Below are 27,381 nucleotides of genomic sequence, written 5' to 3'. Positions count from 1 at the left end.
TTTTATGTTTTTCTTTAAGGCAGTCGGAATTATAAAACATAAATAAATATTGATCATTTAACTTCATTTGGATACTGCTTATCTCCGTTGTGCTTCTAAACTGTTTGGTGTTCACATTTCCGACTCTAAGTGACGCTGTTCAACAAGAATATGATTTGGACCCATAATCTCTCTGTTGCAGTTCAGTTACGTCCCTTGTAAGATCACACTGTAGACTCAGAGGCAGCAGAAGGAAACATATATCTCGGAAAAGAAACGCTTTTTGGACTCTATGCAGCTTTTTCTGATATTTTAACAAAGCTCACATGGAAGAGTGGACGTAGATGGATTCAGGTTGAAGGATTTCGTTTCTTTTTTCTCGGAAAATATTCCTCTTTGACATGGCGATGCAACGACCACTCTGCAAATGGCGTTTGTATTTCGCACCTCATCCGGTAATTGTTATCTTTTTACTTTACTTCTTTAATATCGTAGCTGGTCAGATACGCTACTCGATCCCAGAGGAGATGAAGAAGGGCTCTCTTATCGGCAATGTAGCACAGGATCTCGGTTTGGATGTGAAAAGGCTCCGCTCTGGTCGGGCCCGTATCGTGACCGGAGAAAACAACCAGTACGCAGAGCTGAAGACAGACAAAGGGATTCTAGTCGTGAAGGAGAAAATAGACCGAGAGCAGCTTTGTGGAGACGTGACACCGTGTAGTTTCAGCTTTGAAATTATTTTAGAAAACCCTATGGAGCTTCACCACATAACGATTGAAGTGTTGGATGTGAATGACCATCCTCCCGTTTTCAAGACGTCAGATATTATGTTAGAAATAAGCGAGTCCGCTAACCTCGGTGCGCGTTTTGTGCTGGACAACGCAGAGGATGCTGACGTTGGCCAGAATGGCCTGCAAAATTACGTTTTAACCTCAAACGACAATTTCGTCTTAAAGCAGCATGTGAATCCAGACGGGAGCAAATATGCAGAGATGGTGCTGCAGAAGCAGTTAGACAGAGAGGAGGCTCCGAATCTGTCTTTGAAGCTTATAGCTGTGGATGGTGGAAATCCACAGAGATCCGGTACCGTAAATATAAAGATTTTAGTTTTAGATGCCAATGACAATGCACCCGTTTTCAATCAGTCTGTGTATAAAGGCACAGTGATAGAAAACGCAACAAAAGGCACGAATATCGTTACTGTCAACGCTACAGACGCAGACAGTGGCTCGAATGGTTACATCACGTATTCAATTTCAAACGTAAAGAGCAATATAGCTGATTTGTTGTCTATAGATCAAATATCTGGTGTGCTGTCTGTTTCAGGTCCGATAGATTTTGAAAAGGATAAAAAATTTGAGCTCAGAATTGATGCAAAGGATCAGGGAGGTTTAACAGATTCAAGTAAAGTGATCATTGAAGTAAGTGATGTGAATGACAACGCCCCGACTATTAGCGTGATGTCATTCACTAGTCCTGTGTCAGAGGACTCTCCTCCTGGAACAACTATTGGCATCATAAATGTAAAAGACCTCGATTCAGGTGATAACGGACAAGTCAGTTGTAGAATAGAACAAAACGCACCTTTTAATATCAAATCTAATTTGAGAAATTATTATACATTAGTGACAGACACTGTGTTAGATCGTGAAAGTGCTTCAGAATATAACATCACTGTTGTTGCGACAGATGCAGGAATTCCTCCTCTCTCAACACAAAGAACTTTTCATTTAAAGGTCTCTGATGTGAACGATAACGCCCCAGTGTTTTCACAAAGTCTTTACAGTGCGTTTATCATAGAGAACAACTCACCTGGTACTTCTGTTCTGACAGTAGTGGCCAAAGATCCAGATGAAAATCAAAACGCCCGAATATCTTATATTCTGGAGGATACTAAGATTGGTGGATCTCCAGTTTCTCATTCTGTGTCAGTTAATGCAGAGAGCGGAGTGATACATGCGGTCCGCTCCTTTGATTATGAGCAAATTAAAGAACTGACTTTTGTCGTCAAAGCTCAGGATGGAGGCTCTCCTCCACTCAGTAGTAACGTGACTGTGAAAATACTGATCCAGGACCAGAACGACAACCCCCCTCAGGTTCTGTACCCAGTCCAGACTGGTGGCTCTCTGGTGGCTGAACTGGTGCCTCGTTCAGCAGATGTGGGCTATCTGGTCACTAAAGTGGTGGCTGTTGATGTGGACTCTGGACAGAATGCCTGGCTCTCCTATAAACTGCAGAAAGCCACAGACAGGGCGCTGTTTGAAGTGGGCTCACAGAATGGAGAAATAAGAACTATCCGCCAAGTCACTGATAAAGACGCAGTGAAACAAAGATTGACTGTGATAGTGGAGGACAACGGGCAGCCCTCTCGTTCAGCTACAGTCGTTGTTAACGTGGCGGTGGCGGACAGCTTCCCTGAAGTGCTGTCGGAGTTCACTGACTTTACACACGACAAGGAGTACAACGACAACCTGACTTTTACTTAGTGTTGGCTCTGGCTGTAGTTTCCTTCCTCTTCATCACGTGTGTAGTGGTTATTATCTCAGTGAAAATCTACAGGTGGAGACAGTCTCGCGTCCTGTATCACTCCAACCTCCCTGTGATTCCATATTATCCACCACGTTACTCAGACACTTTGGGGACAGGGACTCTCCAACACGTGTACAATTACGAGGTGTGCAGGACGACTGACTCCAGAAAGAGTGACTGTAAGTTCGGCGGAGCTGGTAGTCAGAACGTGCTGATAATGGACCCCAGTTCTACAGGGACGATGCAGCGGATACAGAGTGAAAAGAGCATCCTGGATGAACCAGACTCTCCTCTGGAGGTGAGTTCAGTTTAAGCAAATGATCAATACTTGTTTTTGGGCTCTCCAGATCCCACAGTTTTCATCCCTGCTCATTGTTTGTTTTTTTATAATTAGTCAAGGGTCCGCTGTTTCAAATTTAAATCTACATATCACTTGGGTGAAGTAATTGACCTCTACACGGGCCAAAAAGCAAAATCTGAATTTAGTCAAAATACATCAGACATAACGTTTTTCTCTTTGTGCAGTGAATGGAACGCTTACTGTTCTTTAATGAGGGTTTGTACATTATGGTCAATAAGGTTCATTGAATTTATTTGAGCACTCAAATCTGATCTTGCATATCCTTCCTCTTCCTCCAACTATCTGCGCTCTTTTTTCTTTTTTGTTTCAGTACCACAGACAGCGACATTTTATAAGTCTATATACATTCTATTCATCTACTGCTTTCTAAATGTTGTGTAGTTTTTTTAAACAACATTGTATTTAGCGCCATGGTTGATTGAGTTCAGATACAGTTCTGAACATATGACAAATCAAGAAATCATATATATTTGAGCATTTAGTTTATATGGACCAATTCACATGGAATAACATACTCAACCTCCAGGTCCCAGTGCGAGGAGTTCAGGTTTTGGACTCCAAGCGACGCTGTTCGTCAGTGAAACAATTTATGTGTTCACAGCCAGCCTCCCATTTCTCCTCCCTTCATCGTAGTGTAGCATAACAGTGGAGATCTTTTCCGTCGAGGGAGGACACGGTGTGAAGAGGTGCCTTTCTACACATTGGTATTTGGAATATAACAGGAGCGCATTGTTCAAGAAAGCTGAATCATTTTTAAGGTGGATTACAAGCTCGTGTTTATTTTCTTTAAGTGAGGATACTTCATTCTTCTGGATCTATTGTTTGTGATATGGCAACCCGAAGCCAACTGCACCCTAGAAATGTAAGATGGCGTTTATTTTGTATATTGCAATGGGAAGTGGGCTTTCTTCTCCTGCTCACTTCTATGGGTAACAGAGTTGCTGGACAGATTCGTTACTCTATCCCAGAGGAGATGAAAACGGGTTCCGTTATTGGCAGTGTCGCACAAGACCTCGGTCTGGATCTGAAAAGGCTCCGTTCTGGCCGTGCCCGCATCGTCAGCGGAGAAAACATCCAGTACACTGAGCTGAAGACAGACAAAGGGATTCTGGTCGTGAATGAGAGAATAGATCGTGAACAGCTTTGTGGAGACGTGACGCCGTGTAGCTTCAATTTCGAAATGATCTTAGAAAACCCCATCGAACTCCATCGTGTCACGGTCGAAATTTTAGACATAAACGACAATGCTCCTTTCTTTCCAAATAAAGACATCCAGTTCGAAATGAGTGAATCTGCTACAGCTGGAGCAAAATTTCCGGTTGAAAGCGCAGTTGACCCTGACGTCGGATCAAACGCATTACAAAATTACATTCTGTCCCCGAATGATTATTTCATTCTGAAACAGCATGCAAATCCAGACGGCAGTAAATACGCTGAATTGGTGCTTCAGAGGCCATTAGACAGAGAGGAACATCCCAGTCTCCCTCTGAAAGTAATCGCTGTAGATGGTGGAAACCCGCAGAGGTCTGGCACGGTGAATATACATGTATCAGTTTTAGATGCAAACGACAATGCCCCTGTATTTAACCAGTCAGTTTACAGGGCTGTCGTCGTGGAAAATGCGGCAAAGGGGACTTACATTACAACTGTTAACGCTACAGATGCTGACAGCGGCTCTAATGGGGAAATTATTTTCAATTTTTCGAAAATAAAAGGCTTCGCTGTTGATATATTTAGTATTGATGAAAACACAGGGGTCATATCAGTTGGTGGAATTATTGACTTTGAAAAAGAAAAAAAAATTGAGCTCAGGTTAGAGGCAAGGGATCGAGGTGGTTTGACTGGGACCAGTAAAGTTATAATTGATGTCATTGACGTCAACGACAATGACCCGGTTATTAATATCATGTCGTTTTCTAATACTGTATCAGAAGATGCCCCACTTGGTTCAACAATAGCTGTAATCAATGTCAAAGACGCTGACTCAGAGAAAAATGGCCAAATTAAATGTACTATAGACAAAACGCTACCGTTTAAAATCCAGTCTTCATTAACAAACTACTATAATTTAGTAGCAGATCAGCATTTTGACAGAGAGACAACTTCTGAATATGTTATTACAGTAACAGCCACGGATTCGGGGTCTCCTCCTCTTTCTAGCTCCGTCACATTACAACTTAGAATCTCTGACGTAAACGACAACGTTCCGTTGTTCGAGAAAAAGTCGTATTTTGCCTACGTCACAGAGAATAATTCTCCTGGAATGTCCATCACCACAGTCAGTGCGCAGGACTTGGACTGGAGTCAAAACGCTAGAATCTCTTATTTTCTGGAGGACACGCTAATCAGCGGTAATCCAGTTTCTAACTGTTTGTCCATAAACTCTGAAACTGGCGTTTTATATGCGGTGCGTTCGTTTGATTATGAGCAAATTAAAGAACTTCAGCTCAGTGTCAAAGCTCAGGATGGAGGTTCACCTCCACTCAGTAGTAACGTGACTGTGAAAATACTGATCCAGGACCAGAACGACAACCCCCCTCAGGTTCTGTACCCAGTCCAGACTGGTGGCTCTCTGGTGGCTGAACTGGTGCCTCGTTCAGCAGATGTGGGCTATCTGGTCACTAAAGTGGTGGCTGTTGATGTGGACTCTGGACAGAATGCCTGGCTCTCCTATAAACTGCAGAAAGCCACAGACAGGGCGCTGTTTGAAGTGGGCTCACAGAATGGAGAAATAAGAACTATCCGCCAAGTCACTGATAAAGACGCAGTGAAACAAAGACTGAGTGTTATAGTGGAGGACAACGGGCAGCCCTCTCGTTCAGCTACAGTCGTTGTTAACGTGGCGGTGGCGGACAGCTTCCCTGAAGTGCTGTCGGAGTTCACTGACTTTACGCACGACAAGGAGTACAACGACAACCTGACTTTTTACTTAGTGTTGGCTCTGGCTGTAGTTTCCTTCCTCTTCATCACGTGTGTAGTGGTTATTATCTCAGTGAAAATCTACAGATGGAGACAGTCTCGCGTCCTGTATCACTCCAATCTCCCTGTGATTCCATATTATCCACCACGTTACTCAGACACTTTGGGGACAGGGACTCTCCAACACGTGTACAATTACGAGGTGTGCAGGACGACTGACTCCAGAAAGAGTGACTGTAAGTTCAGCGGAGCTGGTAGTCAGAACGTGCTGATAATGGACCCCAGTTCTACAGGGACGATGCAGCGGATACAGAGTGAAAAGAGCATCCTGGATGAACCAGACTCTCCTCTGGAGGTGAGGCCTGTAACTTATTGATTGAAGTTATGTCTGTGCTTTTTCAGAGAGGTTAGTAAACAGTGGGTACCCTTGTGTCCACTCGTTAGGCATTTTCAGTACCACAACTCGTGGACAGCTCCACTACCCCTTTTCAGCTGCTGCTTAGTTCTCTGCGGAGGAGGGGGTTTGCAGTAGTGGGTGAGTGAGTGAGTGTGTGAGTCCATATATGTTGCAGAGTGCATCTGCGGGGTGATTAAATGTTCGGTTTCTATCACTGGCAGATATACAATTATGTTGGTGATAAATTAAATTCACAACTTGTAAACATAGTCCTTTTTTGTGTGTTATCTTGAAGGATGGTAATGCATTTTGTGTTGGTTTTTGTTAACAAACTCATCTCCACCGGAATGCATGGCAAAAACATGTTGATCCATCATTCATCAAAAACCTAGTGTATTTCTAGATTACATGTAGGTTATTTCTTTTCTATGGCTTGTCTCTTTGACTTTTCGAATGGTGTCATTATTACTTGTAGTTACTTGCTCAAATCAGAGTTGAGGCCAGTTGACTGAAAAGTGAAGGAGGCAGTGAGGATGGTGCACATCGTGACGCTATCAGCTGATATCAATCTATAATGATGTCTGTGTGTTTTTGTCTGTTGTGATTAGAACTTTTACATTGTCCTCTGCAGGGTCTGGATGTGATTCTTAAACGTATTAGTACCACAAATGTGGGTTTTCACTCACAAACTACATTGTGGCTCCACTGAATTTTGCTCTCCCAATTTGTCGCTGCCATTCAAGCACCTTATGAGCTGCATCATTGATTTAAGTTTGTTTTTAACTTTTATGCAACTCACTTATGCACAAATTGAATGAAACACAATTTATAGATCCCCCCCTTTCTGTTGTGACTGCTCTTGTTATTTTCATATCAGACTCTGAGGGCCGCTGTTGCCCTTCAAAGCAAATCTGAAGCCTTTGAAATGCAGCTACACCTCCAGTCGTCGTCTTAGTGCACAGCGGAGAGCAGGACATACGGTGCTTCAATATTCCGGTTGATTTATAGATTTATTCGTTGCCACACTGCGGATTACAAACACATCAGCAGAGGAAATATACGGGATAATAAGCAGACTGTTTTTGACCCTTTTTTTATGGCGGATTGCCTCGTGAACATGATTCTTATCAGCAACGGATCCACGGTTAAAAGGCAAGTACGGGCCTTCATCCTTGTTTTTCTCATCGAGGCGACAGTGTGCCAGATCCGCTACTCTGTCCCAGAGGAGATGAGAAAGGGCTCCTTTGTAGGAAACGTGGCTGAAGATCTGGGTATCGACGCTAAAAGACTGAAATTAGGAAGTGCCCGAATTGTTAGTGGTGATAGCAGCGAGTATATCCGGCTGGATGTAGACAAAGGGACTCTGGTCGTGGGAGAAAGAATAGATCGAGAGCAGCTCTGTGGGCAGACATCGCCCTGTAGCTTAAATTTTGAAATGATAATGATGAATCCAATGCAACTGCACAGCGTCGTAGTGGAGGTGTTGGATGTAAACGACAATGCACCCGTGTTTCACGAGAAAGAAATGCATTTAGAAATAGTAGAATCTGCTCTTCCAGGTACCGAAATGTTACAAGTGAGTGCCACCGACCTAGATGTGGGTATCAACGCTTTACATGGCTATACGTTAAACCCAACAACGCATTTTAATATTAAGGTCCTGTCCAGCCCAAATGGTCATAAATATGCACAGCTGTATCTCTCCGGTGCTTTAGATCGAGAGAAAGAAGAAAAGCTGCTTCTCACGCTAACTGCTGTGGACGGGGGTGAACCACAGCGTTCAGGGACACTAAAAATACATGTAACCGTCCGAGACACAAATGACAATGCCCCCGTTTTTACGCAGGCACTTTTCAAGGCGTCTGTTAGAGAAAATGTGCCAAAAGGAACCTTAGTGGTGAGCTTGAGCGCAACAGATGCAGATGAAGGGATGAACGGTCGTGTCACGTATCACTTTAATCGCATGTCCAGTAATGTTGCGGAGCTATTTCTCCTGGATGAAAACAGCGGCGATTTGACTGTAAACGGTGTTATTGATTATGAGGAGAATACAATATATGAGATCGGTGTGCTGGCAAAAGATCAAGGTGGACAAAGCACATCAACAAATGTCATAATTGAGGTGACGGATGTAAATGACAATGCGCCAGTAATAACACTCACCTCGTTTTCTAGTACCATCGCTGAAAATTCTCCTAGTGGAACCACTGTAGCAATAATTAACGTTAAAGATGTAGATTCAAGCAAAAATGGCAAAGTGAGCTGCTCAGTTAAAGACAATATCCCGTTCACAATCCAGTCATCTCTAAAGAATTATTACACTCTGGTAACAAGCGGTGCACTTGACAGGGAGCGTAATCCTGAGTACAATATAACTTTCTCTGCCGTGGATGACGGAAGCCCACCTCTCTCAATTAACAAGACCATAACACTTAGAGTCTCTGACGTCAATGATAACGCCCCTGTATTTGAACAGAGTTATTATGAAGCTAATATCATGGAAAATAACTCACCAGGATTATCTGTGTTTACCGTAAAGGCACACGACTTCGACTCGGGGCAGAACGCACGTGTCTCTTACCTGCTTATTGACACTCAGATGAACGGTAACCCCATATCCACTTATATATCTGTTAACGCAGAAACTGGAGTTATACAAGCAGTGCGATCATTTGACTATGAGCAAATTAAAACTATAAATATTCTAGTGAAAGGACAGGATGGGGGTTCCCCAACTTTAAGCAGTAATACGACCGTGAAATTAAATATTCAGGACCAGAACGACAACCCCCCTCAGGTTCTGTACCCAGTCCAGACTGGTGGCTCTCTGGTGGCTGAACTGGTGCCTCGTTCAGCAGATGTGGGCTATCTGGTCACTAAAGTGGTGGCTGTTGATGTGGACTCTGGACAGAATGCCTGGCTCTCCTATAAACTGCAGAAAGCCACAGACAGGGCGCTGTTTGAAGTGGGCTCACAGAATGGAGAAATAAGAACTATCCGCCAAGTCACTGATAAAGACGCAGTGAAACAAAGACTGACTGTGATAGTGGAGGACAACGGGCAGCCCTCTCGTTCAGCTACAGTCGTTGTTAACGTGGCGGTGGCGGACAGCTTCCCGGAAGTGCTGTCGGAGTTCACTGACTTTACGCACGACAGGAGTACAACGACAACCTATCTTTTTACTTAGTGCTTGGCTCTGGCTGTAGTTTCCTTCCTCTTCATCACGTGTGAGTGGTTATTATCTCAGTGAAAATCTACAGATGGAGACAGTCTCGCGTCCTGTTTCACTCCAATCTCCCTGTGATTCCATATTATCCACCACGTTACTCAGACACTTTGGGGACAGGGACTCTCCAACACGTGTACAATTACGAGGTGTGCAGGACGACTGACTCCAGAAAGAGTGACTGTAACTTCGGCAAGCTGGTAGTCAGAACGTGCTGATAATGGACCCCAGTGCTACAGGGACGATGCAGCGGATACAGAGTGAAAAGAGCATCCTGGATGAACCAGACTCTCCTCTTGAGGTGAGGCCTTTAACTTATTGATTAAGTTATGTCTGTGCTTTTTCAGAGAGATTAGTAAAGAGTGGGTACCCTTGTGTCCACTCGTTAGGCATTTTCAGAACCACAACTCGTGGACAGCTCCACTACCCCTTTTCAGCTGCTGCTTAGTTCTCTGCGGAGGAGGGGGTTTGCAGTGGTGAGTGAGTGTGTAAGTCCATATATGTTGCAGAGTGCATCTTCAGGGTGATTAAATGTTCGGTTTCTATCACTGGCAGATATACAATTATGTTGGTGATAAATGAAATTCACAACTTGTAAACATAGTCTTTTTTTGTGTGTTATCTTGAAGGATGGTAATGTATTTTGTGTTGGTTTTGTTAACAAACCTAGCTCATCTCCACCGGAATGCATGGCAAAAACCTTTTATATTCTGCCTGTGTTCATGACGTTCATGCTTTGGACAGTAAGGGACGCTATTGGTCAGTGAAACAAAAATCCAGAGTTGATTCAGAGGAGGCAGAACCTCCTTTTTCTGTTTAGACACGAGAGAGATCAAACTGCACTTAACGAGGACAACAGCCCGAAATTCATTCGGAGCGAGGACTTTAATATCGAAGGATTTCTTGATTCCACTGCCTCTGTTTTTCTGGATTTTATATAGCAGGCTGTTGGTATAGTATCTTTTCTTTTTGTGCAATGGCGTTTGAAAATTCTCCTCCCTCCTGCGTAAAATGGCGTTTGTATGGCAGGCCAGTAATGCTTTTTCTGCTGTTCCTGTGGTGTTTCGGTCACATCGTATCCGGCCAAATAAGGTATACAATTCCAGAGGAGATGAAAAAGGGCTCAGTTATTGGTAACGTAGCTCAAGACCTTGGATTAGATGTGCAAAGGCTCCGTTCTGGCCGTGCCCGTATCGTGACCGGACAAAGCCTCCAGTACACCGAGCTGAAGACAGACAAAGGCATCTTAGTCGTGAACGAGAGAATAGACCGAGAGCAGCTTTGTGGAGACGTGACACCGTGCAGCTTCAGCTTTGAGGTCATTTTAGAAAATCCAATGGAGTTGCACCGAATAACAGTGGAAATAACTGACATAAATGACAATTCTCCTACTTTTAGAAAGGATGAAATCACATTTGAAATAAGTGAGTTAGCTGCACTGGGGTCGCGCTTTTTATTAGCCAGTGCGGAGGACGCAGATGCGGGCAGTAACGGTCTGCAGAAATATATTCTATCTGCCAATGACATATTTAATTTGAAGCAACACTCTAGTCCGGATGGTCGAAAATATGCCGAGATGATCTTACAAAAACCATTAGACAGAGAAACCGAGCCAAAAATATCCCTGAGGCTCATCGCTGTTGATGGTGGAACTCCGCATAGATCCAGTACAGTAAATATATATATTACAGTGCTCGATGCTAATGATAACCCCCCCGTATTTAACCAGTCACTATACAGGGCTGCTGTTAATGAAAATGCTTTAAAAGGCACCTATATCACTACAGTGAATGCAAGTGATGCAGACAGTGGATCAAACGGTCAGGTTACATATAGATTTACAAATATGAAAGAGCAGCTGGCAGACATATTTCATTTAGACAGCACAACAGGAACCATAACACTTTCAGGGCAAGTGGATTATGAAAAAGATAAGAAATACGAAATTATGATTGAGGCTATGGACCAAGGAGGTTTGACAGATTCAAGCAAGGTGCTAATCGAGATTGTAGACATCAATGATAATGCACCTGTCATAAATGTGATGTCATTCTCCAGCCCGGTGCCGGAGGATTCTCCCTTGGGCACCACAGTTGCAATAATTAATGTGATTGACGCAGACTCAGAACTAAATGGTCAGATTATTTGCACAACAGACAGAAGCCTCCCTTTTAAAATAAAATCCACATTAACTAATTACTATGCATTATTAACGGAGTCACCTTTTGACAGAGAAGTTGTGCCAGAGTACAACATAACTGTTAGGGCTGCCGATTCAGGATCACCATCTTTGTCAACTACAACAATATTACGGTTGAAAATCTCTGACGTGAATGACAACGCCCCGTCATTTGACCAAATTAGCTACATTGCTCACGTGGCAGAAAACAATTCCCCTGGAATGTCCATATTTTCTGTCAAGGCACGAGATATTGATTGGAATCAAAACGCCAGAATTTCGTACTTTCTAGAGGAAACACAGATCAGTGGTAATCCAACCACGTCTTACGTCTCCATCAACAGTGAAACTGGAGTTATTCATGCAGTGCGCTCGTTTGATTATGAACAAATTAAAGAGCTTCAGTTAGTGGTCAAAGCTCAGGATGGAGGCTCTCCTCCACTCAGTAGCAACGTGACTGTGAAAATACTGATCCAGGACCAGAACGACAACCCCCCTCAGGTTCTGTACCCAGTCCAGACTGGTGGCTCTCTGGTGGCTGAACTGGTGCCTCGTTCAGCAGATGTGGGCTATCTGGTCACTAAAGTGGTGGCTGTTGATGTGGACTCTGGACAGAATGCCTGGCTCTCCTATAAACTGCAGAAAGCCACAGACAGGGCGCTGTTTGAAGTGGGCTCACAGAATGGAGAAATAAGAACTATCCGTCAAGTCACTGATAAAGACGCAGTGAAACAAAGACTGAGTGTTATAGTGGAGGACAACGGGCAACCCTCTCGTTCAGCTACAGTCGTTGTTAACGTGGCGGTGGCGGACAGCTTCCCGGAAGTGCTGTCGGAGTTCACTGACTTTACACACGACAAGGAGTACAACGAAAACCTGACTTTTTACTTAGTGCTGGCTCTGGCTGTAGTTTCCTTCCTCTTCATCACGTGTGTAGTGGTTATTATCTCAGTGAAAATCTACAGATGGAGACAGTCTCGCGTCCTGTATCACTCCAACCTCCCTGTGATTCCATATTATCCACCACGTTACTCAGACACTTTGGGGACAGGGACTCTCCAACACGTGTACAATTACGAGGTGTGCAGGACGACTGACTCCAGAAAGAGTGACTGTAACTTCGGCGGAGCTGGTAGTCAGAACGTGCTGATAATGGACCCCAGTTCTACAGGGACGATGCAGCGGATACAGAGTGAAAAGAGCATCCTGGATGAACCAGACTCTCCTCTGGAGGTGAGGCCTTTAACTTATTGATTTAAGTTATGTCTGTGCTTTTTCAGAGAGGTTAGTAAACAGTGGGTACCCTTGTGTCCACTCGTTAGGCATTTTCAGAACCACAACTCGTGGACAGCTCCACTGCCCCTTTTCAGCTGCTGCTTAGTTCTCTGCGGAGGAGGGTTGCAGTGGTGGGTGAGTGAGTGAGTGTGTGAGTCCATATATGTTGCAGAGTGCATCTTCAGGGTGATTAAATGTTCGGTTTCTATCACTGGCAGATATACAATTATGTTGGTGATAAATGAAATTCACAACTTGTAAACATAGTCTTTTTTTGTGTGTTATCTTGAAGGATGGTAATGTATTTTGTGTTGGTTTTTGTTAACAAACCTAGCTCATCTCCACCGGAATGCATGGCAAAAACCTTTTATATTCTGCCTGTGTTCATGACGTTCATGCTTTGGACAGTAAGGGACGCTATTGGTCAGTGAAACAAAAATCCAGAGTTGATTCAGAGGAGGCAGAACCTCCTTTTTCTGTTTAGACACGAGAGAGATCAAACTGCACTTAACGAGGACAACAGCCCGAAATTCATTCGGAGCGAGGACTTTAATATCGAAGGATTTCTTGATTCCACTGCCTCTGTTTTTTCTGGATTTTATGTAGCAGGCTGTTGGTATAGTATCTTTTCTTTTTTGTGCAATGGCGTTTGAAAATTCTCCTCCCTCCTGCGTAAAATGGCGTTTGTATGGCAGGCCAGTAATGCTTTTTCTGCTGTTCCTGTGGTGTTTCGGTCACATCGTATCCGGCCAAATAAGGTATACAATTCCAGAGGAGATGAAAAAGGGCTCAGTTATTGGTAACGTAGCTCAAGACCTTGGATTAGATGTGCAAAGGCTCCGTTCTGGCCGTGCCCGTATCGTGACCGGACAAAGCCTCCAGTACACCGAGCTGAAAACAGACAAAGGCATCTTAGTCGTGAACGAGAGAATAGACCGAGAGCAGCTTTGTGGAGACGTGACACCGTGCAGCTTCAGCTTTGAGGTCATTTTAGAAAATCCAATGGAGTTGCACCGAATAACAGTGGAAATAACTGACATAAATGATAACTCTCCTACCTTTGAAAACGATGAAATCACATTTGAAATAAGTGAGTCAGCTGCACTGGGGTCGCGCTTTTTATTAGCCAGTGCAGAGGACGCAGATTCGGGCAGTAACGGTCTGCAGAAATATATTCTATCTGCCAATGACATATTTAATTTGAAGCAACACTCAAGTCCAGATGGTCGAAAATATGCCGAGATGATCTTACAAAAACCATTAGACAGAGAAACCGAGCCAAAAATATCCCTGAGGCTCATCGCTGTTGATGGTGGAACTCCGCATAGATCCAGTACAGTAAATATATATATTACAGTGCTCGATAATAATGATAATCCCCCCGTATTTTACCAGTCTCTGTACAGGGCTGCTGTTCATGAAAATGCTTTAAAAGGCACCTATATCGCCACAGTGAATGCAAGTGATGCAGACAGTGGATCAAATGGTCAGGTTACATATAGATTTTCAAATATGAAAGCGCAGCTGGCAGACATATTTCATTTAGACAGCACAACAGGAACCATAACTCTTTCAGGGCAAGTGGATTATGAAAAAGATAAGAAATATGAAATTATGATTGAGGCTATGGACCAAGGAGGTTTGACAGATTCAAGCAAGGTGCTAATCGAGATTGTAGACATCAATGATAATGCACCTGTCATAAATGTGATGTCATTCTCAGCCCGGTGCCGGAGGATTCTCCCTTGGGCCACAGTTGCAATAATTAATGTGATTGACGCAGACTCAGAACTAAATGGTCAGATTATTTGCACAACAGACAGAAGCCTCCCTTTTAAAATAAAATCCACATTAACTAATTACTATGCATTATTAACGGAGTCACCTTTTGACAGAGAAGTTGTGCCAGAGTATAACATAACTGTTAGGGCTGCCGATTCAGGATCACCATCTTTGTCAACTACAACAATATTACGGTTGAAAATCTCTGACGTGAATGACAACGCCCGGCCATTTGACCAAATTAGCTACATTGCTCACGTGGCAGAAAACAATTCCCCTGGAATGTCCATATTTTCTGTCAAGGCACGAGATGTTGATTGGAATCAAAACGCCAGAATTTCCTACTTTCTAGAGGAAACACAGATCAGTGGTAATCCAACCTCGTCTTACGTCTCCGTCAACAGTGAAACTGGAGTTATTCATGCAGTGCGCTCGTTTGATTATGAGCAAATTAAAGAGCTTCAGTTAGTGATCAAAGCTCAGGATGGAGGCTCTCCTCCCTCAGTAGCAACGTGACTGTAAAAGTACTGATCCAGGACCAGAACGACAACCCCCTCAGGTTCTGTACCCAGTCCAGACTGGTGGCTTCCTGGTGGCTGAACTGGTGCCTCGTTCAGCAGATGTGGGCTATCTGGTCACTAAAGTGGTGGCTGTTGATGTGGACTCTGGACAGAATGCCTGGCTCTCCTATAAACTGCAGAAAGCCACAGACAGGGCGCTGTTTGAAGTGGGCTCACAGAATGGAGAAATAAGAACTATCCGCCAAGTCACTGATAAAGACGCAGTGAAACAAAGACTGAGTGTTATAGTGGAGGACAACGGGCAGCCCTCTCGTTCAGCTACAGTCGTTGTTAACGTGGCGGTGGCGGACAGCTTCCTGAGGTGCTGTCGGAGTTCACTGACTTTACGCACGACAAGGAGTACAACGACAACCTGACATTTTACTTAGTGTTGGCTCTGGCTGTAGTTTCCTTCCTCTTCATCACGTGTGTAGTGGTTATTATCTCAGTGAAAATCTACAGGTGGAGACAGTCTCGCGTCCTGTTTCACTCCAATCTCCCTGTGATTCCATATTATCCACCACGTTACTCAGACACTTTGGGGACAGGGACTCTCCAGCACGTGTACAATTACGAGGTGTGCAGGACGACTGACTCCAGAAAGAGTGACTGTAAGTTCGGCGGAGCTGGTAGTCAGAACGTGCTGATAATGGACCCCAGTTCTACAGGGACGATGCAGCGGATTCAGAGTGAAAAGAGCATCCTGGATGAACCAGACTCTCCTCTAGAGGTTAGTTAAGTTATTAAGAATCGTATTTGTATCGTGTTTTTTTTTTTCTGTCTAAAGTTGAATTCATTGTGAACTACTTTGCACCATGCGTTCTTATTCAGCACCAGGGAAAGCATCCCACCCAAATGTGTATCACCTAACATCACTGCTTCTCTATTCATATTTATAACCTTAAACATATCAAATTATGCTCATTTTTAAACAATAATTCCCTCCTATTCCACATATTCTCCTTTGCACTGTGTCTTAAAGTGGAGTAATTACTTGCCAATATTTTATTTTGCAACCGACTGTTGTCTAGAGGTTTGTGATTACAATACAATGTCCTTTTGTACCTTTTCTCTTTTGAACTTTGTATCATATTGTAGTCGCTGGCTTTCTGACTGTTTGATTGTTCTTGGAGTATGTGGTTTGATTGTGTATCCCGGTTAAAGACGCTCAATTTATCATTATTATTAGTTCCACTAGTTGTATTCTCTCTCTGTTGGTTCACACAGTGGATTGCATCGAAATTAATTCATAACCCAATTGTGGTTATCCATGTTCTTGCCTCCGTTTGGACTCTAAGGGACGCTGTTGATCAGTAAAACGGAGTTTAGTGTTGTTACGACTGTGATAGAGGAGAGAAAGGCAGGAGGAGAAAAACACAGCCCTCGTATAAGGAGGCGTCCGACACAACCACAGTTGCTCTGACACGGCGTGTTTTTGTCTGAATACTCGAACAATTCTGCTGAAGAGAAATGCAGTTATATTGAACTGGAGTGTATATCTTGCATCTACGTGTCTGGCTGAAGGATTTAATTCACGGTTTCAATTGGATTTGACTCTTAACGACATGGGGATACGCCAGCATCGATGCGGAAAATGGCTGTCGTGTTGGACACTTACATTGCAACTCTTCATTTTTGTCTTCATGATTTCTACCGTCAGCGGCCAAATCCGTTATTCGATACCGGAGGAGATGAAGAAAGGTTCGCTAATCGGTAATGTAGCACAAGACCTTGGTTTGGATCTGAAAAGGCTTCGTTCTGGTCGCGCCCGCATCGTGACGGGGGAGAACAACCAGTATACTGAGCTGAAAACAGACAAAGGGATACTAGTCGTGAATGAGAGAATAGACCGAGAGGAGCTTTGTGGAGACGTGACACCGTGTAGTTTCAGCTTTGAAATTATTTTAGAGAATCCAATTGAACTGCACAGGGTGACGGTAGAAATATTAGATATAAATGACCATGCGCCAACTTTCAAAAATAAGGTGATTAACCTAGAAATTAGCGAATCTGCAACGATGGGATCGCATTTCGATTTAGAAAGCGCATATGATCCAGACGCGGGGCTGAACAGCCTGCAAAATTATGTTTTATCGCTTAATGATAATTTTGCTCTGAAGCAGCACTCGAACGCAGACGGACTCAAATTCGCTGTAATGATTTTACAGAAGCCATTAGACAGAGAGATGAACCCACACCTGTCATTAAAGCTGATAGCAGTAGACGGAGGAACTCAACAGCGATCTGGTACAGTAAACATAGAGATCACTGTTCTAGATGCTAACGATAATTCTCCTGTATTTAATCAATCACTGTACACTGCCTCTGTGACAGAAAATGCAGCTATAGGCACCTATATAGCTACTGTGAATGCTTCAGATGCTGACAGTGGGTCTTATGGCCTAGTTACATATACTTTCTCAAATGTAAAGGGAAAGTCTGGGAAAATGTTTGAGATTGACAGTTTATCTGGCAAAATAACAGTTGCTGATAATATTGATTTCGAAAAAGACAAAAAATACGAAATAAGAGTGATTGCCAAAGACCAGGGTGGCTTAAGTGACTCAAGCAAAGTGGTTGTTGAGGTCACTGACATAAATGATAATGCTCCAGCTATAAATATAATGTCATTCACCAGTCTGATTTCAGAGGATGTCCCTCCAGGCACGACTATAGCAGTTTTTAATGTAAAAGATGCTGACTCTGAAAGAAATGGTCAAATAACATGCTCGGTGGATCCCAAACTCCCATTTAAAATCCAATCATCTTTGACTAATTATTATAATTTGCTTTCAGATGTACCCTTTGATCGTGAATCCAAACCAGAATACAACATAACCATAAGTGCAACCGATTCAGGGTCACCTCCACTTTTCACGAAAGTAACTATACACCTAAAAATATCTGATGTAAACGATAATGCTCCAGTCTTTAGCAAACCGAATTATTCTGCTGATATCATTGAAAATAATATTCCTGGGATGTCAATATTCACTGTGAGTGCACAAGATTCTGATTGGAATCAAAATGCAAGAATTTCATACCTTCTAGAGGAAACACAGGTCAGTGGCAACCCAGTGTCTTCTTATGTATCTATTAACTCTGAAACTGGAGTTATACATGCAGTGCGCTCATTTGATTATGAACAGATCAAGCAGCTTGTACTTATTGTCAAAGCTCAGGATGGAGGCTCTCCTCCACTCAGTAGTAACGCTAGTGTGAAAATACTGATCCAGGACCAGAACGACAACCCCCCTCAGGTTCTGTACCCAGTCCAGACTGGTGGCTCTCTGGTGGCTGAACTGGTGCCTCGTTCAGCAGATGTGGGCTATCTGGTGACTAAAGTGGTGGCTGTTGATGTGGACTCTGGACAGAATGCCTGGCTCTCCTATAAACTGCAGAAAGCCACAGACAGGGCGCTGTTTGAAGTGGGCTCACAGAATGGAGAAATAAGAACTATCCGCCAAGTCACTGATAAAGACGCAGTGAAACAAAGACTGAGTGTTATAGTGGAGGACAACGGGCAGCCCTCTCGTTCAGCTAGTCGTTGTTATCGTGGCGGTGGCGGACAGCTTCCTGAGGTGCTGTCGGAGTTCACTGACTTTACACACGACAAGGAGTACAACGATAACCTGACTTTTTACTTAGTGTTGGCTCTGGCTGTAGTTTCCTTCCTCTTCATCACGTGTGTAGTGGTTATTATCTCAGTGAAAATCTACAGATGGAGACAGTCCCGCGTCCTGTTTCACTCAAATCTCCCTGTGATTCCATATTATCCACCACGTTACTCAGACACTTTGGGGGCAGGGACTCTCCAACACGTGTACAATTACGAGGTGTGCAGGACGACTGACTCCAGAAAGAGTGACTGTAAGTTCAGCGGAGCTGGTAGTCAGAACGTGCTGATAATGGACCCCAGTTCTACAGGGACGATGCAACGGATTCAGAGTGAAAAGAGCATCCTGGATGAACCAGACTCTCCTCTAGAGGTGAGGCCTTTAACTTATTGATTAAAGTTATGTCTGTGCTTTTTCAGAGAGGTCAGTAAACAGTGGGTGCCCTTGTGTCCATAACTAGTAACTCGTGAGGCATTTTCAGAACCACAACTCGTGGACAGCTCCACTGCCCCTTTTGAGCTGCTGCTTAATTCTCTGTTGAGGAGGGGGTTTGCAGTATTGGGTGAGTGAGTGTGTGAGTCCATATATGTTGCAGAGTGCATCTGCGGGGTGATTAAATGTCCGGTTCCTATCACTGAGAGATATACAGTTATTTTGTGGATAAATGAAATCCACAAGTTGTAAACATAGTGTTATTTTTTGTGTTATCTTGAAGGATGGTAACGTCTTTTTTGTTGGTTTTCATTAACAAATCTAGCTCATCTCCACCGGAATGCATGGCAAAAACATTTTATTTTCTGCCTTTGTTCATGCTTTGGACATTAAGTGACGCTGTTGGTCGGTGAAACAAGTATCCACAGTTGAGTCAGACTAGGCAGAACCTCCTTTTTCTGTTTAGACACGAGAGAGATCAAACTGTAGTTTCGAGATGGACAACAGCCAGAAATTCATTCGAGCGAATACTTTAATATCAAAGGATTACTTGATTCAACTGCCTCTGCTTTTTGTGGATTTTATGTAGCAAGCTTTTGGTAGTCACTTTTCTTCTTCTTTTTGCAATTGTGTTTGAAAATTATATAGTGGTTTGCAATTTTTCCTTAAGTTCTATGGAATTACAATTAAAAAATAATTTACCATTATATACTTGATCTTAATTTAAATATTTCAGGTTTACCAGACAATTATAATTGTGTCAATTATTGTGCATGTTTCCTGATTTGAGCACCAGTGTCAACATTACCAGCACACATAAAACAGAATGAATGAAATTATTTGAAAAGCATAAACCTTTAAGAATAGAAGAACAACAAACAATAGTTTTGAAATAATCAGACATTGTCTGTTTGATCTGTAAAACTCTCATTAATCAAAACAAGCACATTCTCCTACAATGGCTTCAATTCATTATTTGTTCCTTTTGTTTTCATGCATACTAACGTACGGTTTCATTCATAAGTATATTTGAATTAACGTCTTTTTTTGTGCATCTTGCCTTCGTAGCTGGCTCATTGTGCACACGTGTGTGTCTGATTTCCTGGGCTTATGTGTGTCTCTGTATTTGTGTAAAACGGGAATGCATAAAATGTGTTCCTGTATCAATACAGCATCATATCATTTTTAAATGTGCAGTAAGTCAGTTCTTGTTTTATTAATAAATAGTGAGTAATCAAAATTAACAAACTTGACTGGCCATTGTAATCAACCACTTACAAATCAGAAAAAAAACAAGCACGTGCATATGTAGTTCAGTGCCTCCAACTCGGAGGGACGCTGTTGGCCAGGCGTCTGAGATTTCAGAGCTCAGTGTGGCTGTACCTCCCCCATCATTTATGAACGTTACCGAGGAAGAAATAGACTTACATGACCGAAAAGGCACAGCTTGGAAAAAGGAGATGAACAAACACGGAGATAGCAGGAGAATTGGGTGCATTCTTGCGACTGTGGATTGTGGATTATTTTACTGATTTTTTGTTGAACATTCTTTGACTGAAAAACGGATTTGAAGCCACTCTTTTATGCACCGGGATATGTCGGAGGGAACAATGACACGGCAAGTAGGCCTACTGTTGTTTGTGTCGTTTGTTTCCCTCAGCTTGGTTTCTGGGCAGGTCAGCTATTCCATCCCTGAGGAAATGGCCAAAGGATCTTTGGTCGGTAACATAGCGCAGGATTTGGGTTTGGATGTGAAACGGCTGAAATCGGGGAAAGCTCGAATATATACCGGAGACAGTACAGAATACATCGAGCTGAATAAAGAAAGAGGAGTCCTTGTAATCAAAGAGCGGATCGACAGAGAGGCGCTCTGCGGACAGACGACGCCCTGTGCTCTTGATTTTCAAATAATTTTAGAGAATCCAATGCAATTTTACAGCATCACTGTCGAGATCACCGACATTAATGACAACTCTCCCGTTTTTAAGAACAGGGAAATGAAATTTGACATCAGTGAGGTGGCTAAAATAGGATCAAAATTTATATTGGAAAAGGCTGTTGATGTCGATGTGGGTATCAATGGGCTCCGTGGCTATTCGTTAAGCTCAAGTGACACATTTATTTTAAATCCCTATAGAATAGGTAGCAGTAGAAATGTTGAGATGGTTTTAAAGAAGCATCTTGACCGAGAGAAGCAGGAGCAGTTGTCTCTAGTATTAACTGCTACAGATGGAGGCGAGCCGCAGCTCTCTGGAACCATTCTGATTACCATAACCGTACTGGACGCTAACGATAACGCTCCTGTTTGTAGTCAAACAGAGTATAAGAGTAATGTAAAAGAGAACTCCGGAAAAGGAACTGTTCTAACCACAGTGAGCGCATCTGATGCAGATGAAGGTCCACACGGACATATACAATACTCAATTTCTAATGTCCCAGAGGGCGCACTTGATCTTTTTCAGGTAGATACAGATAATGGTGTAGTGACATTAACGGGGAAACTTGATTATGAGAAATTTCGACATTATGAAATAGACGTCCAAGCATCAGATGAAGGTGGTAACTCAGACGTATGTAAAGTTGTAATTGAGGTGCTGGACACAAACGATAACCCTCCAGCTATTAATATTATGTCCGCGTCATCGAGTATATCAGAGGACGTTAAGCCAGGCACGGTTCTGACAATGATGAACATTCAGGATCCAGATTCAAATGAAAATGGCAAAGTCCACTGCGCTCTTGATGAAAATACTCAGTTCACAATAACATCAACGTCAAATAATTTCTTTACTTTGGTGACGGACAGTGAATTAGACAGAGAGAGATTCTCAGAGTATAATATCACAGTGACCTGCTCTGATGAGGGCGTGCCCTCCCCTTCCAGCAGCGTCACTCTCACCTTACAGATCTCTGACGTAAATGACAACGCGCCTGTCTTTGAGAGGAGCTCATATGAGGCCTACATTGTGAAAACAACACACCAGGTCTCTCTGTATTCACAGTGAAAGCCAGAGACGCTGACTGGAACCAGAATGCCCGTGTTTCTTACATACTGAGGACTCCTCTGTTAACGGAGTGCCAGTCTCCTCATATGTGTCCGTTAGTGCTGATAGTGGAGTCATCCATGCAGTGCGCTCTTTTGACTACGAGCAGATCAAAGATTTCCACTTCCGAGTCAAAGCTCAGGATGGAGGCTCTCCTCCACTCAGTAGTAACGTGACTGTGAAAATACTGATCCAGGACCAGAACGACAACCCCCCTCAGGTTCTGTACCCAGTCCAGACTGGTGGCTCTCTGGTGGCTGAACTGGTGCCTCGTTCAGCAGATGTGGGCTATCTGGTCACAAAAGTGGTGGCTGTTGATGTGGACTCTGGACAGAACGCCTGGCTCTCCTATAAACTGCAGAAAGCCACAGACAGGGCGCTGTTTGAAGTGGGCTCACAGAATGGAGAAATAAGAACTATCCGCCAGGTCACTGATAAAGACGCAGTGAAACAAAGACTGAGTGTTATAGTGGAGGACAACGGGCAGCCCTCTCGTTCAGCTACAGTCGTTGTTAACGTGGCGGTGGCGGACAGCTTCCCTGAAGTGCTGTCGGAGTTCACTGACTTTACGCACGACAAGGAGTACAACGACAACCTGACTTTTTACTTAGTGTTGGCTCTGGCTGTAGTTTCCTTCCTCTTCATCACGTGTGTAGTGGTTATTATCTCAGTGAAAATCTACAGATGGAGACAGTCTCGCGTCCTGTTTCACTCCAACCTCCTGTGATTCCATATTATCCACCACGTTACTCAGACACTTTGGGGGCAGGGACTCTCCAACACGTGTACAATTACGAGGTGTGCAGGACGACTGACTCCAGAAAGAGTGACTGTAAGTTCGGCGGAGCTGGTAGTCAGAACGTGCTGATAATGGACCCCAGTTCTACAGGGACGATGCAACGGATTCAGAGTGAAAAGAGCATCCTGGATGAACCAGACTCTCCTCTTGAGGTGAGGCCTTTAACTTATTGATTAAAGTTATGTCTGTGCTTTTTCAGAGAGGTCAGTAAACAGTGGGTGCCCTTGTGTCCATAACTAGTAACTCGTGAGGCATTTTCAGAACCACAACTCGTGGACAGCTCCACTGCCCCTTTTCAGCTGCTGCTTAATTCTCTGTCGAGGAGGGGGTTTGCAGTATTGGGTGAGTGAGTGTGTGAGTCCATATATGTTGCAGAGTGCATCTACGGGGTGATTAAATGTCTGGTTCCTATCACTGAGAGATATACAGTTATTTTGTTGATAAATGAAATTCACAAGTTGTAAACATAGTGTTATTTTTTGTGTTATCTTGAAGGATGGTAATGTCTTTTTTGTTGGTTTTCATTAACAAATCTAGCTCATATCCACCGGAATGCATGGCAAAAACATTTTATTTTCTGCCTTTGTTCATGCTTTGGACATTAAGTGACGCTGTTGGTCGGTGAAACAAGTATCCAGAGTTGAGTCAGATTAGGCAGAACCTCCTTTTTCTTTTTAGACACGAGAGAGATCAAACTGTAGTTTCCGAGATGGACAACAGCCAGAAATTCATTCGGAGCGAGGACTTTAATATCAAAGGATTACTTGATTCAACTGCCTCTGCTTTTTGTGGATTTTATGTAGCAAGCTTTTGGTAGTCACTTTTCTTCTTCTTTTTGCAATTGTGTTTGAAAATTATATAGTGGTTTGCAATTTTTCCTTAAGTTCTATGGAATTACAATTAAAAAATAATTTACCATTATATACTTGATCTTAATTTAAATATTTCAGGTTTACCAGACAATTATAATTGTGTCAATTATTGTGCATGTTTCCTGATTTGAGCACCAGTGTCAACATTACCAGCACACATAAAACAGAATGAATGAAATTATTTGAAAAGCATAAACCTTTAAGAATAGAAGAACAACAAACAATAGTTTTGAAATAATCAGACATTGTCTGTTTGATCTGTAAAACTCTCATTAATCAAAACAAGCACATTCTCCTACAATGGCTTCAATTCATTATTTGTTCCTTTTGTTTTCATGCATACTAACGCATTTTCATTCATAAGTATATTTGAATTCACGTCTTTTTTGTGCATCTTGCCTTCGTAGCTGGCTCATTGTGCACACGTGTGTGTCTGATTTCCTGGGCTTATGTGTGTCTGTGTATTTGTGTAAAACGGGAATGCATAAAATGTGTTCCTGTATCAATACAGCATCATATCATTTTTAAATGCGCAGTAAGTCAGTACTTGTTTTATTAATAAATAGTGAGTAATCAAAATTAACAAACTTGACTGGCCATTGTAATCAACCACTTACAAATCAGAAAAACAAGCACGTGCATATGTAGTTCAGTGCATCCAACTCGGAGGGACGCTGTTGGCCAGGCGTCTGAGATTTCAGAGCTCAGTGTGGCTGTACCTCCCCCATCATTTATGAACGTTACCGAGGAAGAAATAGACTTACATGACCGAAAAGGCACAGCTTGGAAAAGGGAGATGAACAAACACGGAGATAGCAGGAGAATTGGGTGCATTCTTGCGACTGTGGATTGTGGATTATTTTACTGATTTTTTTTGTCGAACATTCTTTGACTGAAAAACGGATTTGAAACCACTCTTTTATGCACCGGGATATGTCGGAGGGAACAATGACACGGCAAGTAGGCCTACTGTTGTTTGTGTCGTTTGTTTCCCTCAGCTTGGTTTCTGGGCAGGTCAGCTATTCCATCCCTGAGGAAATGGCCAAAGGATCTTTGGTCGGTAACATAGCGCAGGATTTGGGTTTGGATGTGAAACGGCTGAAATCGGGGAAAGCTCGAATATATACCGGAGACAGTACAGAATACATCGAGCTGAATAAAGAAAGAGGAGTCCTTGTAATCAAAGAGCGGATCGACAGAGAGGCGCTCTGCGGACAGACGACGCCCTGTGCTCTTGATTTTCAAATAATTTTAGAGAATCCAATGCAATTTTACAGCATCACTGTCGAGATCACCGACATTAATGACAACTCTCCCGTTTTTAAGAACAGGAAATGAAATTTGACATCAGTGAGGTGGCTAAAATAGGATCAAAATTTATATTGGAAAAGGCTGTTGATGTCGATGTGGGTATCAATGGGCTCCGTGGCTATTCGTTAAGCTCAAGTGACACATTTATTTTAAATCCCTATAGAATAGGTAGCAGTAGAAATGTTGAGATGGTTTTAAAGAAGCATCTTGACCGAGAGAAGCAGGAGCAGTTGTCTCTAGTATTAACTGCTACAGATGGAGGCGAGCCGCAGCTCTCTGGAACCATTCTGATTACCATAACCGTACTGGACGCTAACGATAACGCTCCTGTTTGTAGTCAAACAGAGTATAAGAGTAATGTAAAAGAGAACTCCGGAAAAGGAACTGTTCTAACCACAGTGAGCGCATCTGATGCAGATGAAGGTCCACACGGACATATACAATACTCAATTTCTAATGTCCCAGAGGGCGCACTTGATCTTTTTCAGGTAGATACAGATAATGGTGTAGTGACATTAACGGGGAAACTTGATTATGAGAAATTTCGACATTATGAAATAGACGTCCAAGCATCAGATGAAGGTGGTAACTCAGACGTATGTAAAGTTGTAATTGAGGTGCTGGACACAAACGATAACCCTCCAGCTATTAATATTATGTCCGCGTCATCGAGTATATCAGAGGACGTTAAGCCAGGCACGGTTCTGACAATGATGAACATTCAGGATCCAGATTCAAATGAAAATGGCAAAGTCCACTGCGCTCTTGATGAAAATACTCAGTTCACAATAACATCAACGTCAAATAATTTCTTTACTTTGGTGACAGACAGTGAATTAGACAGAGAGAGATTCTCAGAGTATAATATCACAGTGACCTGCTCTGATGAGGGCGTGCCCTCCCTCTCCAGCAGCGTCACTCTCACCTTACAGATCTCTGACGTAAATGACAACGCGCCTGTCTTTGAGAGGAGCTCATATGAGGCCTACATTGTAGAAAACAACACACCAGGTCTCTCTGTATTCACAGTGAAAGCCAGAGACGCTGACTGGAACCAGAATGCCCGTGTTTCTTACATACTGGAGGACTCCTCTGTTAACGGAGTGCCAGTCTCCTCATATGTGTCCGTTAGTGCTGATAGTGGAGTCATCCATGCAGTGCGCTCTTTTGACTACGAGCAGATCAAAGATTTCCACTTCCGAGTCAAAGCTCAGGATGGAGGCTCTCCTCCACTCAGTAGTAACGTGACTGTGAAAATACTGATCCAGGACCAGAACGACAACCCCCCTCAGGTTCTGTACCCAGTCCAGACTGGTGGCTCTCTGGTGGCTGAACTGGTGCCTCGTTCAGCAGATGTGGGCTATCTGGTCACAAAAGTGGTGGCTGTTGATGTGGACTCTGGACAGAACGCCTGGCTCTCCTATAAACTGCAGAAAGCCACAGACAGGGCGCTGTTTGAAGTGGGCTCACAGAATGGAGAAATAAGAACTATCCGCCAGGTCACTGATAAAGACGCAGTGAAACAAAGACTGACTGTTATAGTGGAGGACAACGGGCAGCCCTCTCGTTCAGCTACTGTCGTTGTTAACGTGGCGGTGGCGGACAGCTTCCCTGAAGTGCTGTCGGAGTTCACTGACTTTACGCACGACAAGGAGTACAACGACAACCTGACTTTTTACTTAGTGTTGGCTCTGGCTGTAGTTTCCTTCCTCTTCATCACGTGTGTAGTGGTTATTATCTCAGTGAAAATCTACAGATGGAGACAGTCTCGCGTCCTGTTTCACTCCAACCTCCCTGTGATTCCATATTATCCACCACGTTACTCAGACACTTTGGGGACAGGGACTCTCCAACACGTGTACAATTACGAGGTGTGCAGGACGACTGACTCCAGAAAGAGTGACTGTAAGTTCGCCAGAGCTGGTAGTCAGAACGTGCTGATAATGGACCCCAGTTCTACAGGCACTATGCAGCGGATTCAGAGTGAAAAGAGCATCCTGGATGAACCAGACTCTCCTCTAGAGGTGAGTTAAATAATTGTGCTCGCCGCTTCGCTTTCTCCGTCTAGTTTTTAGACATATATCAAGGGTCTTTGTGCA

At 43.3% G+C, this 27,381-nt stretch overlaps 4 protein-coding genes and 4 pseudogenes across 25 annotated transcripts in view; all 8 read left to right on the top strand.

The window, feature by feature from the left end:
- Positions 1 to 2,851, top strand: LOC118112047 (protocadherin beta-11-like). Its single transcript, XM_035161022.2, is given in 2 exon segments — positions 1 to 2,451; positions 2,454 to 2,851. Coding segments are annotated over 2 exon segments (2,439 nt in total). The 5' UTR covers positions 1 to 380; the 3' UTR covers positions 2,822 to 2,851.
- LOC118111996 (protocadherin gamma-A4) overlaps positions 1 to 27,381 on the top strand; it is a 268,356-nt gene that overhangs the window by 125,756 nt on the left and 115,219 nt on the right. The gene's annotated exons all lie outside the window — the stretch shown is intronic.
- LOC118112024 (protocadherin gamma-A10-like) lies at positions 3,451 to 6,164 on the top strand. The gene has a single exon (XM_047340561.1). It carries the CDS (start codon positions 3,699 to 3,701, stop codon positions 6,162 to 6,164), a length of 2,466 nt encoding a protein of 821 aa, XP_047196517.1. The 5' UTR covers positions 3,451 to 3,698.
- LOC118112014 lies at positions 6,173 to 10,044 on the top strand (annotated as a pseudogene).
- On the top strand, positions 10,388 to 12,969 carry LOC124852065 (protocadherin gamma-A1-like). The gene has a single exon (XM_047340541.1). It carries the CDS (start codon positions 10,388 to 10,390, stop codon positions 12,842 to 12,844), a length of 2,457 nt encoding a protein of 818 aa, XP_047196497.1. The 3' UTR covers positions 12,845 to 12,969.
- LOC118112021 lies at positions 13,023 to 16,757 on the top strand (annotated as a pseudogene).
- LOC124852068 lies at positions 19,928 to 24,278 on the top strand (annotated as a pseudogene).
- On the top strand, positions 24,633 to 27,330 carry LOC118112030 (annotated as a pseudogene).

Source organism: Hippoglossus stenolepis, chromosome 7 (genome assembly GCF_022539355.2).
Source record: "Hippoglossus stenolepis isolate QCI-W04-F060 chromosome 7, HSTE1.2, whole genome shotgun sequence".
In the NCBI taxonomy this organism is placed as follows: Eukaryota; Metazoa; Chordata; class Actinopteri; order Pleuronectiformes; family Pleuronectidae; genus Hippoglossus; species Hippoglossus stenolepis.
Note: the sequence above shows the minus strand (reverse complement) of the source record. Positions and strands in the feature narration are given on the sequence as shown.

What these genes read in the sequence shown, in the direction of transcription:
- LOC118112024 (XM_047340561.1), top strand. Translation starts at nt 3,699, where the DNA reads ATGGCAACCCGAAGCCAACTGCACCCTAGAAATGTAAGATGGCGTTTA.
- LOC124852065 (XM_047340541.1), top strand. Translation starts at nt 10,388, where the DNA reads ATGGCGTTTGAAAATTCTCCTCCCTCCTGCGTAAAATGGCGTTTGTAT.